A 15825-nucleotide genomic window follows, 5' to 3' on the forward strand; every position below is an offset into this window, starting at 1 on the left:
CTACGAAGTTGTTTTTCGTTAGCGAATGTTAATCATTCTCTGTATATATTCTATCAATTTTTTGTCGCGGAAACTCCTTTTAGTTCTTAAGGAGGTTTGATGGTCATCAAATTAACCATTAGATCTACCTTAAATTTTTAGATATGATTTGTATGCAATAAACTATTATCAAGTAAATGAAAATTCAATAAATTTTAGCTTTTAATTTTGGAAATTTTAAAATATCTGAATACAGAGCTCTTCACTAAAGGAGATCAAAACAGTATAAAAATGGCCACGACCATCCAGCGCTCTTAATATAGTGTTAAGATAAATCTCCTTATCAAATACAAAAATCTCTGGGACATGTTTATACGGGTTTTATTTTTAGCTCACATGAATTCAAGGTTCATCACCTGTTGTCTGTCTGTAAACTTATAACATTATACCTTTTTCTCTAAAACTGGGCCAAATTTATTTAAACTCGGTATAAAGCATCCTAATGGGAAGGGAATTATAAATTGATAATATTAAGGGCAAAACCCTTTTTAAAAGGGAGGTTATTACGATACAGTGAAAATATGGTGTGTGTCTTTAAAAATCTTCCTCTCAATAACCAATGCACCAGAAATGCCAATATTTATACATAAGCTTGTATATATAGTAAAAGTTCTAAATTTTAAAAATCGTGACCCCGAAACTAATACTATGGCCCCAAGAAGGTTTAGTCAATCTTCTTTTCAAATACTACAATGCTACAATTTGTGAGATTATTATGCAAACATCCTAAGCTACTGTAAATTCTAAATTATAAAAACCGTGACCCCGGACTTATTTTGGGGCTCCTGGAGGGGTTCAAAGTCTAACATAGAAATTAATAGGGGAAATGTTTAAAATTCTTCCTCTAGAGCACTACAATGCTACAATTTGTTATATCACTATTCAAGCATCCTTAAATGATGTTAATTCTATATTTGGAAAACCATGAACCCCAGACCATCACTGAGGCCCCAAGAAGGGTTCAAAGTTTAACATAGAAAACATATAGGGAAGATGTTTTAAATTCTGTTAAAAAATTACAAGGCTTCAATTTGTGAGATAACTGTGCAAACATTCAACGATAATGTAGATTCTAACTGTAAAAAAAAAATCATCACCCCCGAACTAATACTGGGGTCCCTGGAGGGGTTCACATTTTAACCTAGAAAACATAAACAAATGTTTAAGCACCTTCTCAAGAATTACGCGACCATGCAAGCATACTAAGACAGTGTAGATTTTAATTTATTTAAAGCGTAACCTCAATGACAATACTGGGGTCCCATCAGGGGTTCAAACGTTGTTTACTCAAGATTTGAGTTCTCAAATCAGAATTGTTGTTAAGTTTAATGTCGGAGTAAACGTTGTTCTAAACAAATAACGTATTTATGAAATGAATTGTTATTGACATAACAGTCGATATTTTTACTATATTATGGAATTAGGCTTAAACAAAGTTGGACTTTTAGCAAAACAGAGGAAATTCGGACTAGATTTTTCAAATTTTTAGGAATTTTTCTTAAATTTTAAAAGATTTTCAATTGCCATTAATTAAAAAGTAGGTAATTAACCTACTTTTTTAAAATTGAAGAATAACACTACCATGAAAGGTTTATAACACACAATAGATGGTTTTTCATTATTATCAGTGAATTTTTTTTCATTCTGAGTAAACGTATACCTTAAAGGAATTGCTACAGTGCTATAATTTGTGAGATTACTATGCAAGCATTCTCAAATAATGTAGATTCTAAATTGTTAAACTCTTCCCCAATATGGTGCTCCTGGATGGGTTCAAAGATCAAAATTCAAATACACAGGTAAAATTCTTCGATGCTACAATATGTGAGGTCATTATGCAAGATTTTAGAATTGATAAAGTTATGACCACCGAACTAATACTGGTGCCCTAAGATGCACCTCACTTCACTTCAGAAGTATAAAGGACATTTTTTAAAAATCTTCTTCTCAAGAACTACAATGCTACCTATAGTTATTAGATATATAGTGTTTGTTTATTATTTAAGCCCCAGGTGAAGAAAATTTTGAAAACCTTTCACTTTGCATACAAAAAATGTTTTCAAGTGATAAAATAATTGAAATGATTATTTACTTTAGATTTTAAAAGATGGAAAAATGTTATTCTAGAGCTATTCAAAAATACACCCTGATGTAAAGTTTACATGTAACTCTGTGCTGTATAATATTGCGAGAGCCAAGGTGGTTTTTGTACCCGCTAAGTTGCAGTCTCATAAAAATCAATATATACCATATGATAGACCATAATCTAGAGAGTATATGACCACTTTTGTTTTTAGTGTGACTCACCTGTCAGGTGGGATATTTACCTTTAAAAATTAATATCTTATAGGAAAATAAATTCCATAGGAAATATAATTTTCCTACAGAAAATATTGAAAATCCTATAGGGTTCTTAGAAAGTCTTATAGAAATTATATTTCCTGTAGGAGAAAAGTATTTCCTACAGGAACTTGATTCAGACAGGTAGTTATCCTTTAGGATATTAGGATTTCCTACTGGATTTTAAAATCCTAAGGGAGTTTTGATCAAATACTATCGGAATTTGAATTCTTAGAGGAAGTCCTTTTATTCCAGTAGGATATGCAAAATATCCTGTATAAACATTTTTTTCCTACGGGAAAAATTATTTCCCAGCTGGAATTTATTTTTAAAGGTAAATATCTCACCTGCATTAATAACAAAAGTGATTTTAAACTCTTTATGCAATGATGTATCATTCAGCATATTTAAAGTTTTCGATACATGCAGCTTAAGCGGGTGCAAAATGCCACCTTGGCCCTGGCATAATTATCCGATACAGTGTAACATCTTTATATTGACAAGATCGCAATTCCCATCAAGCCTCGAATTACGCGTACGAAGTATTATACATTTCATTTTGGTATTTTTTATTCGAAGACATCGATTTTCGTTGATTTTTTATCTGCACATTCTCGAGGATACGTAAATTCATGAAAATTAGCTCTACAAATATAAATTACAGTCATACATGAATGTAAGTGCTCAACGAGAAACGACGAAACCACATTTACTAATCAAAGTACTGAAGAACTGACGGGAGTTGATTTTGTCGATGTTTATTTATTTTAAAATCAATGATATGTTATTTTGCATGACAAGTACATGTAGTTTCTAATTTGAATTACGCACATTTTTATAAATGAATTTTTGTACTTTTTCGACAAGAATGTTGAGACCTCAGCACAAATCATGTTAAATAATATTTAAAGATAAAATTAATTAAATCAAACTATGTATCAGTAATAGAAATATTTCTCGAAAATTGTATGGATCCAAGCAATATTGAACTTTAGTCTCGTTCAACCAAACCCTCAGCTGCACCGTAAATCTCAGACAATGATTTACAGAGACAGCCGAGCGTCGAATTGAACTAGACTATATTGAACTCTGGCGTAGGAATACATACGACTACAAAAAATATTTAAATTGTTCGTACCATTTAAAATCTGACTATTTTCAAGGTATTTATAAATAAGTTTCCTTGATTAACAATGCTTTAGCATACATTACATCGAATTTATCAATTATTTTCAAGAACTAAGTCTAGTCAGCAGCATTGATTTGTGCTGAGGTCCAAACACTGTTTCACTTTCGGTTTGTCTGAGTAACTGCATAGGAGAGTTGATTAAAATCAACTCCCCAAAACAAATAAGAAATTGTAGTCACTTTTTAATGACGTTCCTCCAAGATCAAATGAACAAAAAGATTCCCAGTCATTTCTCTAATCGTCATCAGATGTGTATCGTTGATTGATCTTTACCTTGACCCACTTTTTGAGTTATATTCAGCCTCCGAAAGTACATGAAATATTCATTTAGAGTTCCTGTTTGATTTCTTTTTTTACACGAACACGAATATGACCTTAGGGGTCGACTGAATAAGTACCTTATTTCTTTGCAAAGTCACGTCAAAGGAACATGTTTACATCGTTAAAACTCCATAAGTATTACTTATTTAATTTATTAATTATATTAATTATTTATTATTAATACAAACTTTGGTTTTGAAAGAAATTGAATTTTTTTTGTCATTGGATTTTTTAATTTAATTTGTAAAACATATTTAAAGGAAAAGAGTGTTTGATAAATATTAATGTTACGGTATTTCAATAATCGTACCGTCTCTTCTCCGATAAGTCAGGACCCAGTAAATTAATCTAATTAAAATTAGTACTTTCATCCCTCACCTGTTTTGATACGTTGCGTTCTACAAGATCAAGGATTTTTTAAATGTGTATGTCTGGATGCCTCTACAACGTGTTCGGGTTGAATGCGGAGAAGCATGAATAGTGTTCTCGTTCCTATATAGGGAATGTGTAGCGATGAGCGAAACAATAGAAAGCGAAAACCAATTTGGCGTTAGTCTGAGTATTATGCACATTTATCCAAGAAACTACTTAAGTGTTTATGTTATTCCGGATTTTTCCGGGTCTAACACATTCACTCCTAAATTAGCGTGCATACCACGCCTCCATTTTATCATTTGTTTAAAAAGCGGTAAGGTCATGCTTTTACTCTTTTTTTTTTAAATCCTCGAACACTTAATGATCTTTATTTTCATTATTTTCTTTCTTTATTTATTTGTTAAACATTTACCATCAGTTGAGGGCTGATGTCTTTTACTTTTCATTGATTGAGCAGATTGAGCCATTTGAGGTCGGTAGAATTTGCATCAAATTTTTATATACTTATTTACATCGTACTGTTTCCCACAATGTTGCAAAAATTCAAGGCCATACAAGCGGGTTTGGGTGTCAAGACCAATCCTTGAATATGGACAGGTATTTAACAACACTGAGATTAGATGCCGACAACCATGTATCACTGAAGTGAGATATTGAGGTCCACCTCTACTATAAAACAGAGCTTCAACAACTTCAGTTGGCAGCCTTACATGTATATTATATACACCAGTAATCAGAAAGGAGACCATGAATCATGCTCATATGGATAATGTTAATTTTTTTAAATTTCCCTACAGCTTAATATATTAATAGGTTGCTTTACATCAGACTACCCCATCATTAACTTATTCACTCCAGAACACAATCATAAACCCAACCAACTATTGTTACAGACAGGTAACAATACAAGCAACCATACAGTAACTGTATATACTGTATACCCATATATTGCATTCATTAAGCAAAAAATGGTTAAATAATAAAAAAGAATATTTATTTAGGGTTCAGTAAAAGTAACATTTGGAAAATTGATGTTGTGGCTAGTATAACTTTTGAATAGCGCAGGATGGAGGAGAGTAGACACAAAGTATGGTACTACAACTGGCATATCATTATAGGTCTTTTATTTTAGTCATTTGTCAACAGCATGTGGTGCTGTTTCATTGTATGCATACATTTGACCTTGGTAATCTGTGCTCATATTACTTGAAGTAAGACTCAGTATTATCTTGTTTGAGACAAGAACTACTGGGTACATCATATTTTAATCATTAAGTACTTACAGTACTACACCAAACACATTGCAGTGTTGATGGGTCGTCGTATATTGTTGATTGCGAGGTGGCGCTTGGTACCCTCGAATTAAAACCACCTCGGCCAGTAATGCCACATAATTGCACGGAACATGTCAATGTTAATCACCTTGTTATTTATTTAAGTATCTTGGATAATACTGAGTAATTCAGCAAGTTTAAACGCAGAATTTTACATGCATATATGCAAGTATGGAGTCTTTCTCTCTTTCAAAGAATATGAGTATTTAATTAAGGAATACAGATCATTACAAGAAAGATATATTGGAAAAAAATTACGATTTGCTTCCGGATTACACAGAGAGCATGTCAATTAGAATTAAATAAGAAACAAACCAGAAAATACGACGTATTTCCTTCTGCAGAGCTTCCTGCTAACAAAGGTGTGTCATCTGTTGAAATATAGAAAATGAAACGACTTGAAAATGAAGCAAGAAACTAAATCGTCAGGGCGTTAACGGTTTATAGATGGATAGCATTTTAATGTTTTGTTACATAAAGGTGAACAATATCATGATTATTGGCTTCAGCTACGGTATTTTATTATGAAGTGTTGTCATTGTCAACATGGGGGTATATTAAGGACACATAATTTATAATTTTTTTAAGATACCAGGGATAATTATTTCTCGTGAAAACGTGATATTAGAGAGGTTGAGATTTCAAACGTGCACGGGTACGTGTACGTGTTCTTTGGAAATCACCTAAATTCTTCGCGTATTACGTCATCAGTTTTTGTGACGACATGGTTTCTACACGTTCTCTAAACTTGTAGAGTGTCGTCTAAACGTAAGTACAAACGTGTAGCTTTTTACCACAAATAAAATCTTATTGATGAGTGAATGTATTCTTGTGATACATTTCATAGATTTTTAAACTTCATTTGCATGAAAGTTGATAAGAAATTTACTTCTTTTTTTAAATTAACTAAATAAACTCATGTCACAAAACTGCGTCGATTTACGTACACGTTTATATCCTACAAGTTAAGAAATCTCAACTGAAAAATTACAAAAACGTGTACGTGTAGTTTTAACTACGCGTACCCGTTCACGTTTTAAATCTCAACCTCTCTATTATCTCGTGAAAACGACATATTACACTTTATCTTGTAAAAACGACGCGTACGTGTGTCATAAATACACGTACACGTTTTGTAATGTATTACTAGTAGTTGAGATTTCATAACTTGTAGGATAAAAACGTGTACGTAAATTTCAAGCCAGTTTTGGGACATGAATTTACTGAATTAACTCAAAATAAATGGTGAAATTCTTAATATCAATTTGCATGCAAATGAAACTATAAAATCTATATTATGTATCACAAGAATATATTCACCAATCAAGAAGATTATTTTTGTTGTAAAAGCTACAAGTTTGTTCTTACGTGTAGACGACACTCTACAATTTTATAGAATGCGTAGATACCTTGTCGTCACAAAAACCGATGAAGTAAAGCGCAAAGAATTTAGGTGATTCCCCTAGTACATGTACACGTACCCGTTTTAAATCTTAACCTCTCTAATAATACGTGTCCTAAATGTACCACCGCAAGATACAGTGTATCAGCTAATAATCAATGGGCCACTGCATTCGAAAGAATAAGTCGTTTTCAAGATAATAGCAAGATAATCCTAGTATTTCGTTTTCACGAGATTAATTTTAAAAAATAACGTATACTAATTAACCACTGTACGACAACAATAGTGTAAGGATGTATACGTACGTCGTTGTATACCACATATAGAGAGTGGTGAAACTCACAAAGCACGTTTAACATTCAGTAAGAATTCGATTGATATTTCAATTCAGCTGTGGGGATTCATACAAAATTTAAAGTCTTTCCAATCTAAAACACGTATTTGTTCTTGAGAATATCGTCTATTATGATAACCCATGTCATTCGTAAAATTTCCTTTACAAATTATTTTAAATTAATTCTTCATTGCTTTTTTTCAATACTGACGACAACTAAATAATGTACGTACTATATAGGGGGGGGATACAAACAAAAAAGTACTATTCAATCGAAGGGGCAAAATGACTAACCTCTTCCTCGTAACATTTTTATGAAACCGATTCGCTCACACCCCAAAACACTCCTGTTTTAGCCTGTAAATCTTTTGGGACGGTCGTTTTGATGATTAAGCCGGACTCCCCACATAAAAAAAAATGGATTTCTATTATAACGCCAATAAACTGCAATTGCACTGCTACAGTGTTTACCTTAATGTGCATCATGTATGATGCCGGCAGGGTAATGCAGTTAAAAACGCTGTGTTCACTAAAATCTTTATTGATTTGATTTTATCAAATATAATTAGTGTGAAAGGTTTTCTTTTCATAGAAACATTTAGTAATTATGATTTTAATGATAGATATATATATATATATATATATATATATATATATATATATATATATATATATATATATATATATATATATATATATATATATCCAGGAAGATTGTACTACTTAGTTTTCAAAATGTCGCTTGAATATTTTAATGGTTGCTTTTTTATTCTGATTGCGTTTTGAAGAATACTAATACAAATATTTAAATAAATATTAAGCTGTTAATATATATGATAAAACAATCAATGTTATTTCAAAAGAGAATAAATTGGTCAAATTGACATGATGTTAATGCTTTACCAGGAGTATGTCCTCTCTTGGGATTTATAAAGTGTCAGCCATTGCTGACGAATTGTTGCTTCAATGTTTCACTTACGGTATGATGTAATAAGTTGGCATTATTAAAAGATTACTATTGAGTCTGACAGAGGATGGCAGATAAATATTAATTCAATGATCAGGGGCTGCAGTGTGACAAGTGATTTTGTTTAAGTGTTTACGTTCGATATCATTGCTATGTAAATGTATTCACAACTTGTGATTTTTGGTCGAAAATTTACTACCATTGAGAACTTGATGAGAATTTATACAAGACATGTTATTAGTTATGCGAAAGATGTTTACTATTATGTCTGATTTTAATAAACAAATATATCAATGACACAATCTAACGAAATTAATTAATAAGCCACAACTTGTCCGACTTAATCGAGAATACTCTGATTCTTTAATAAGGGGTGGCTTTAATATTTTGATGAAATGTTCGTATGATTGCATTAAATGTAGAAGTTATGAATCCAAAGTCTCAATCTGTAAAGCAAATTTTATCGTGAAACAAGAATATTTACATATGAAATAATGATCAGTCTTGGAATTCATTCAAGAGTTATATAATAAAATATATTCCCTCTAAGCAACAATCGTAACTTTTAAGCCAGCTGACTTAAAATCAGATCTATGTGAAAACAGAAAATCGGTGGCAAAGCAGAGTTATCAGTTATAATTGTCACTTTCGGAGGATAATGCATTTTGCTGAATCTCTTAAATTATAGATAAGTTGTCCCGTTGCCAAGGTAACAAACGTTTAAAGATGTTAATATGATAATTTTATTTTAATTTGAGGAAAAATTGTATGCGATAGTATAAAATGGCAGAAATTATAACTTTCCGAGATAAAATAAGTTTTGCAAAAAATTGTCAATTTACAAATTGTCGAAAATTACCCATTATAAGATTCTCAGCTATATCTTTACTGAAACTTTCCAGTTGGTGATTTCTTCAATGATATTTTTCTGTAAAAAAACCTATGGCAGAATTAACATATTGGTATTATCTATAGTTTATATTCGGACAGGACTCTGCATTTTTTATCTTATTATCCGTTTCCTTTCCAACGGTTACCCTTAGCAACCATTTTATAGCTATAAATGCAATATAAAAATGAGAGGCCCAAAGGCCACATCGTTCACCTGAGCAACAATAGGCATGATAAAGTCAGTTTAATACAAAATATCTGGACAAGTAGTATAATGCATTTAGAGTATGTATAAATAAAAATCCATTTTCCCCCTGGATATTCTTATGATTATAATCAAGTACCTTTTTTAAAATCCTTGTGAGGCACAAGAATCGTCCAAGGGCCAAACAATTAAGAATCAACAGTATGTGAAAATGCTTGCATATAAGTAAAACCATATATTATAATATTTCATTTTTTGTGAATAATTAAAATGTTTTCCTTTGGATCCCAAATGTGACCCCCAGCGTACTCCTCACGATTTTGATTTTAACGAATTAGAATTTACATTATCTGAGGTTGCTTTTACCACAGTTACAGCTTTTCTGGGCAAAAGGTTTTTTAGACGAATGTTTTTAAAGTTTTCTCTCTATATATTTCTATGTAAATATTCAAACCCACATTGTGACCCCAACCTACCCTAGGGGATCATGGTTTGGACAAACTACCTTACCTTAGGATGCTTCCAAGCAACTTTTAGCTTTTCTGGTCCGTTGGTTTTTGAGAAACTCTTTATATTCTTAAGTAAAAATTCACATACCCCCATTGTGACCTAACTCTACCCCCAGGGATAATGATTTTCACAACTTTGAATCTACACTACCCGAGAATGCTTCCACACAAGATTCAGCTTTTCTGGCTGATTAATTTCTTAGAAGATCTTTAAAGAATTACTCAGAGTCTGTATATTTTTCAGCTTTTCTTGCCAAATGGGTCTTGAGAAGATTTTTGAAAATTTCTCAAAAATTTTCAATATTTCCTAGTTGTCTTACATTGAAAAGGGGCGTGGTATTTAATTATTCCAACTTTGATTCCACTTTGCCTAAGGATGCATTGTGCCAAGTTTGGGTTGAAATTAGCCCAGTGGTTCTGCAAAATTTGTTGAAAATGTGAAAAGTTTAAGAACAGACAGACGACAGAAGGCAAAATGTGATAAAAAAAACTCACTTGAGCTTTCAGATGACAATTTGTACAGGAGCCCCTACGTAAAAATTTTGCTTCATATTTAGATTAAAATATAAAGATCAGCATCGTGCAAACATTCAATGAAAATTAAGTTTTCAACAAAGATACCTACTAAAAATGGAGAAAAGAAACAAATAAAACCGTCGTTTGGAGGTACAATGTTCTGCAACAAGGATAGAAACAAGCTAAGCTAATGTTCTTCCCACACTCTTGTTAAGAACCATACTTGCACCTAACCTCAAACAGTACTATGCCATTAATGAATCTCAAATTGATATGCACACTGTGTTATGGATGGAGGTAGATATTGCACAACGTCGGTAGATTTGATCTGGACCCTGGGTTATTGGGAATGGTTTTATGGCATTTACTATCATAATTTCTATTCCATTCAACCCGTGATACTACAGGTATTATTTTTAATGACGTCTACGCAGGGAAAGGTATGAATTAAAAAGGTCACAAGAGTAAACTAAAGTGATCTGAATTAAGTCACAGCAATATCTATTTCATTACAGACATTGAAAACGCAATTATGTTATTTGAACTTCGGTTTGGCAGTTATGATTGCAATAAAACCTAGATTTTCTGAATGCTTATAATTATTGGAGGGGGGTAAAAATAATTATTTTCACAATTTTACAATTGTTTTGGCCATTTATCGAAATTGAAATGTATATAAAATGTATTTATCAGAAGTGTTACAGATAATATTTTTATGAAAAAAGCGATTTGGAGCTAAAACGCTTAAAACCTTTCTGTAGCTTTTTTTCCTACTATTTAATTAGATTTCCCCTTGTTACTTAGTATTATTTATTCAGAAATTCAACCTTGGGCAATACAGCCCATCAGTTGACAAAAATTCACATATTACAATATAATGAATTAAATATTAGACTCTTTGGAGTCTAAAATAGGGGATGAAACCCCTGGTCAAGTGTTCCACAGTTCCCACAGTTCCACACATTACATATAGTGAATTAATGTAAAGGTGCATATTATATACCGATTGAAAATACAGTTTTGAGTCAACAAGTGTTACACATAATTAAAGGCATGGTATAAATTTATAACATATGTTAACAAACAAGAAAATATGTTTCTTAAATATATTTAATGAGTTTCATGGAATTTGGCAATTAATAATTACGGATTAATTAAACACATTATAAATATTTAGCAAGACCAAGGTAGATACGTAATCCGAACCCAACACCTGAAGTAATTTTAATGTTCTTGGAGACTTATTTAATAGTACTCGCTTAAATATTTCTTTCCTAAATTATAATATTTTAGACATTGAAGAATGAAATGAAACTCGTCTTCAATTTGTTGAATATCACATTACAAGAGATGTGTTGTCAATTGGCTGCACATGGGAGGGTCCAGGTTCCTGTGAATGACCTTTTGTTTGAGCTGATGTTTTCCTCTTCTTGTTTCCACACTTTGGACTTTTACCATTCTTCGTAGAGGTGGTAGGGAGCGTCTACTTTTTTTTGTTTTTTCTCTGTTTTGGGGCTGCTGTTGCTGAAACATGCTCCATAATTTTTGCTGATACCTCCGGCTCAGTAATTGCTCTGCCTGATGGTTTTGTGTTCTTTTTTGGCCTTTAATCCCTCAGATTTTATAAGAACAAGCTCTCTAGTTCGCTCTGCAAAATAATCCTGACTGTTGTTGTTTTCATCTGCATCCAAATCAGAGTCGCTCTTGTCTTCTTCCTCGTTCCTTTGAGTCAATACCGAAGAAGGGGCAAGAGCTTCTGCTGGCACCACATCAGCATTAAAAGGATAAATTCCACACTTGCGGAAGGCAGACTGAAGATTTTGCTTTGCTGTATGCCTGGCATGCTAGGGCACAAACATCCTGTTTGGTGATTACTGTTGATGTTGCTCTCATCTTTTGGTGGCACAAATTGTTATAAATTTTCTGTAAAGGGCCATAGCAACCAACATCCATGGGCTGAAGAATATGACTAGTGTGCGCTGGCAAAACATGCAACACGATATTGTGTTCCTTTGCACATTCAACAGCTGCAACTGAAACGTGAGACCTATGCCCATCTAATAGCAGCAGAACTGGTTCATCGAGTCCACCAGGAACATAATGAACAAAGTGGCTCTGTAAATACTGAAGAAATATAACAGAGTTTGACCATCCACTCTCTGTGACATCACCAGCTGCTCCAGGTGTTGAGCCTTCCATCAACTCGGACCTCCTCCGCATGCCAGGAAATACAAAATATGGTGGAATGGCAACCCCAGAGGCACTACCACATCCCAGTATGGTAACCGTAGAGGACTTTCCTGTTGTTACAGCTTGTGGCGTGTCTCCAGTGCCGGATACCACATGAGGAGGTGCATGGTTGAGTGTGATCCCCTTCTCGTCCACATTAAAAATTCTATGGGGCTTATCAAATAAGTTGTACTTTGTGAGGATCGACGACAGTTCAACAAAGTATCGTTGTACATTTCCTGGATTCGATGATTTTGCGCGTTGATACTCCAATGCCCGTGGCTTAACAACCTTCAGATCTGGCCAACGCTTCATGAACCCTCTAAACCATTTTAATGTGAGAGGTTTCTGCTGCTTGGTTCTCTTGCGTAGCTGAATGGCATAGTCAGATGCCATATTGGTCACCTCTTTTCGGGTATACCCATAACCAAATGAAGCCATTGCTTTCAAATGCGAAACAAGCATAGCCTCCTCTTCTTGTCCAAGCAATGGTGCTGGCCCCATAGTTACCTTCTCCAGGTCTACCTTCCCTTTGACCCGGTCGCGAAGAGTTTGGGTTGGGACATTATACTGCATTGCAGCTTTGCGAACACTTGTCCCTTTTTCTTTGACCGCTAGATATGCATTTATGAGTCGAGTTGGACTGTACTGTCTGAATTTACTTTTGGGTATTTTCTTTGGGATCTAAAAATATGAAAAGGGATCTTTAATTTGACTTTTTAATTTTTCTTCTTAATACAAAGGAAATATTTTATTTAATGAATAGAATATTGAACATTTCTTATAGATTTAAATTGGACAAATATTTCCTGATTAAAATGTAAATTCATTCAAATAATTTCTTTTTTGTGTAGTAAATAAAAATTCAAATATTTTCAAATTCAAATTAAAGGTATAAAAGAGTTTTTCCCTCAATTAAAATTATTGTTTTTTTCCCCTCTCTCAATTAAATTTATTCCTGCGTTATAATTATGTCTACAAAAAATGTAAGGAATATGAACATTTTCATAACCCAACAATTAAAATGTTTGGCCTGTAGAAACAATCGATACGCATTGTGACCTCTACAGATATGCTAATTAGCCATGTGCCTTTCATGCTTCAACCCGGTAAACATGCATTTTTATAAATAGTAAATTTGGTATTAACAAAATGGCGGATATTATACATAAAATATATGTTTCTATAATTTCCTACCTGTTTATTCCGCATATTTAACTCTTCGTTTCTGTTTATACGCACTTGATATCAACCTTTCAAAATCAGCCGTTTATGACGTAAGATTTTGGCACGTGACCAAATACGACAACAAACAAGATGGCGCACGACTACAGGGCACGCACGACTATAGGACCTTCAACCATAAATAAGCGAGGTTAAACCGGATGCTATGGGGAAAATTTAGCCTGCGCATGAGCTAGCCTGGTTCCTGTCCTTAATGGGTAGCTCAGGGAACCAGGCTAGCACACGTTCATCTGAATCGGGATCGGGATTCCATGTCATATGCATATAATTAATAAGTGTAAAGGCGCCGTAATTGTAAAGTTGTCGGTAAACAGTACAGAAACAAAGTATTCATTTTAAAGAAATGAACAGGATGTGATACAAACCGTCAGTATTATGAAATAAGTCAATGTTATGCCGAAACTACAACATGCATCAAATAGCATATATAATTTTCAACGTTTTGTTGTTTTCCGAATACACATGTAGTTTAACTTCACCTTTATAGTAGGCGAGGCTAGAGTACATCCCGATTAAAAGTTTTTTTGCATTTAAGTATGATTGAATAGCTATGTGACTGTATATAATAGATGATTGAATAATTTTGTCACTGTATAAAAGTTTAAATCTCAAGAAAAATGCATCAAAATATGAAATTGATTTACACAAAGCTGTCACTGCATAGTAAACAAGATAGTGTGAAGCGTAATGTGTGGTATTTGTATAATCAAAACAAAAAGAAAAGAACAAATTATTCCAAGAGATGCTACAGAATATTGCTTTCAACTAGTTAACAGAAAAATGAAAGCCTGAATTTCACTAAGAGCCATTTTTATTGTTCTTTCGTTTTCTCGCTTTTTAAGATTTGAAATCTACGAAAATTGTTAAGTCGTACGTAAAATCGATCATCAGAAAATTATCTCCCTTGTGCCGAACAGTATATCAACCAACGAAATAAATGTAAATTTTCACATCGTGTATTTTCTACCAATCACAAAGGAGAGGAAGTGCACAGCCCGGAGACTGTAGATTATTTCAACTCCTTTTACCGTCGTCCTTGGAAGACGGTAATAAATGATCATTTGTTATAAGCATGCGACACATTATAGGATTATGAATTTCAGAAACCTTTAGAGTTAAAAAAGGAAAACATATATATAAGCGGTTATTTATTTTTATCATGCATATGGAAAATACATGTAATGCAAGGACATTTTTCACATATTTTAATACATTATCAACGAGATAAAATCACGAATTTTCTTTTGAACTTACATGTATGTAGATGCATGCATTTTATAAACTTGTTTTTTTTCATTTGTACACGATTTACCCGAGCCTGTATTTCCTTGAAGCATAACTATATCTAGTGTTTCATGACTATGCTGTACGACTTTTAATGAAGTTATCAGAATCTGGAATTTTATTCAGTTCAATCTCTTCTGCAATAGTTAACTACGGTTAATTTTGTTCAATAAAAGGTTCTACAAAGCAGTGCTTTTTAGCTCACCTGAGCTGAGAGCTCAAGTGAGCTATTCTGATCACATTTTGTCCGTCGTCCGTCTGTCTGTCCGTCCGTCTGTAAACTTTTTACATTTTGAACTTCTCTAAAACTGCTTATCCAGTTTCAAGCAAATTGCAGAAATAAAAACCGATCTGTTTCAAAGCGGAGAAAACCTTAAAACTGTAGAAAAAGGGGTTGCATTTTTAGAAATTTTCTTCTCAAGGTCTACTGAGTCAAATTCAACGTAGTTTAGCATAAATTATCCTTATGGGAAGGAAAATATAAATTGCAAAAATTAAGGGCTAATTCTGTTTCAAATTTGCGTAATTTACGGAAATGATAATAAGACAGAGGGAATGACGGTCAATCAGTTTAACTTCGGGTTCGGTATTCCATATCTCAAAACCCTCTTTGAAACAAAGAAGCGGCCATTTTGAACGTATAAG

At 33.0% G+C, this 15825-nt stretch overlaps 1 protein-coding gene across 1 annotated transcript; it reads right to left on the bottom strand.

The window, feature by feature from the left end:
• Positions 1–11984: 11984 nt before the first annotated feature.
• On the bottom strand, positions 11985–13863 carry LOC105326956 (uncharacterized). The gene is made up of 3 exons (XM_066085175.1): positions 13849–13863; positions 12370–13335; positions 11985–12266 (listed from the first exon to the last, which is right to left on the bottom strand). The coding sequence occupies exons 1-3, from the start codon at positions 13861–13863 to the stop codon at positions 11985–11987; spliced, it is 1263 nt and encodes a 420-aa protein (XP_065941247.1).
• Between the last annotated feature and the right edge of the window lie 1962 nt (positions 13864–15825).

The sequence above is a fragment of the Magallana gigas genome, chromosome 5, assembly GCF_963853765.1.
Source record: "Magallana gigas chromosome 5, xbMagGiga1.1, whole genome shotgun sequence".
In the NCBI taxonomy this organism is placed as follows: Eukaryota; Metazoa; Mollusca; class Bivalvia; order Ostreida; family Ostreidae; genus Magallana; species Magallana gigas.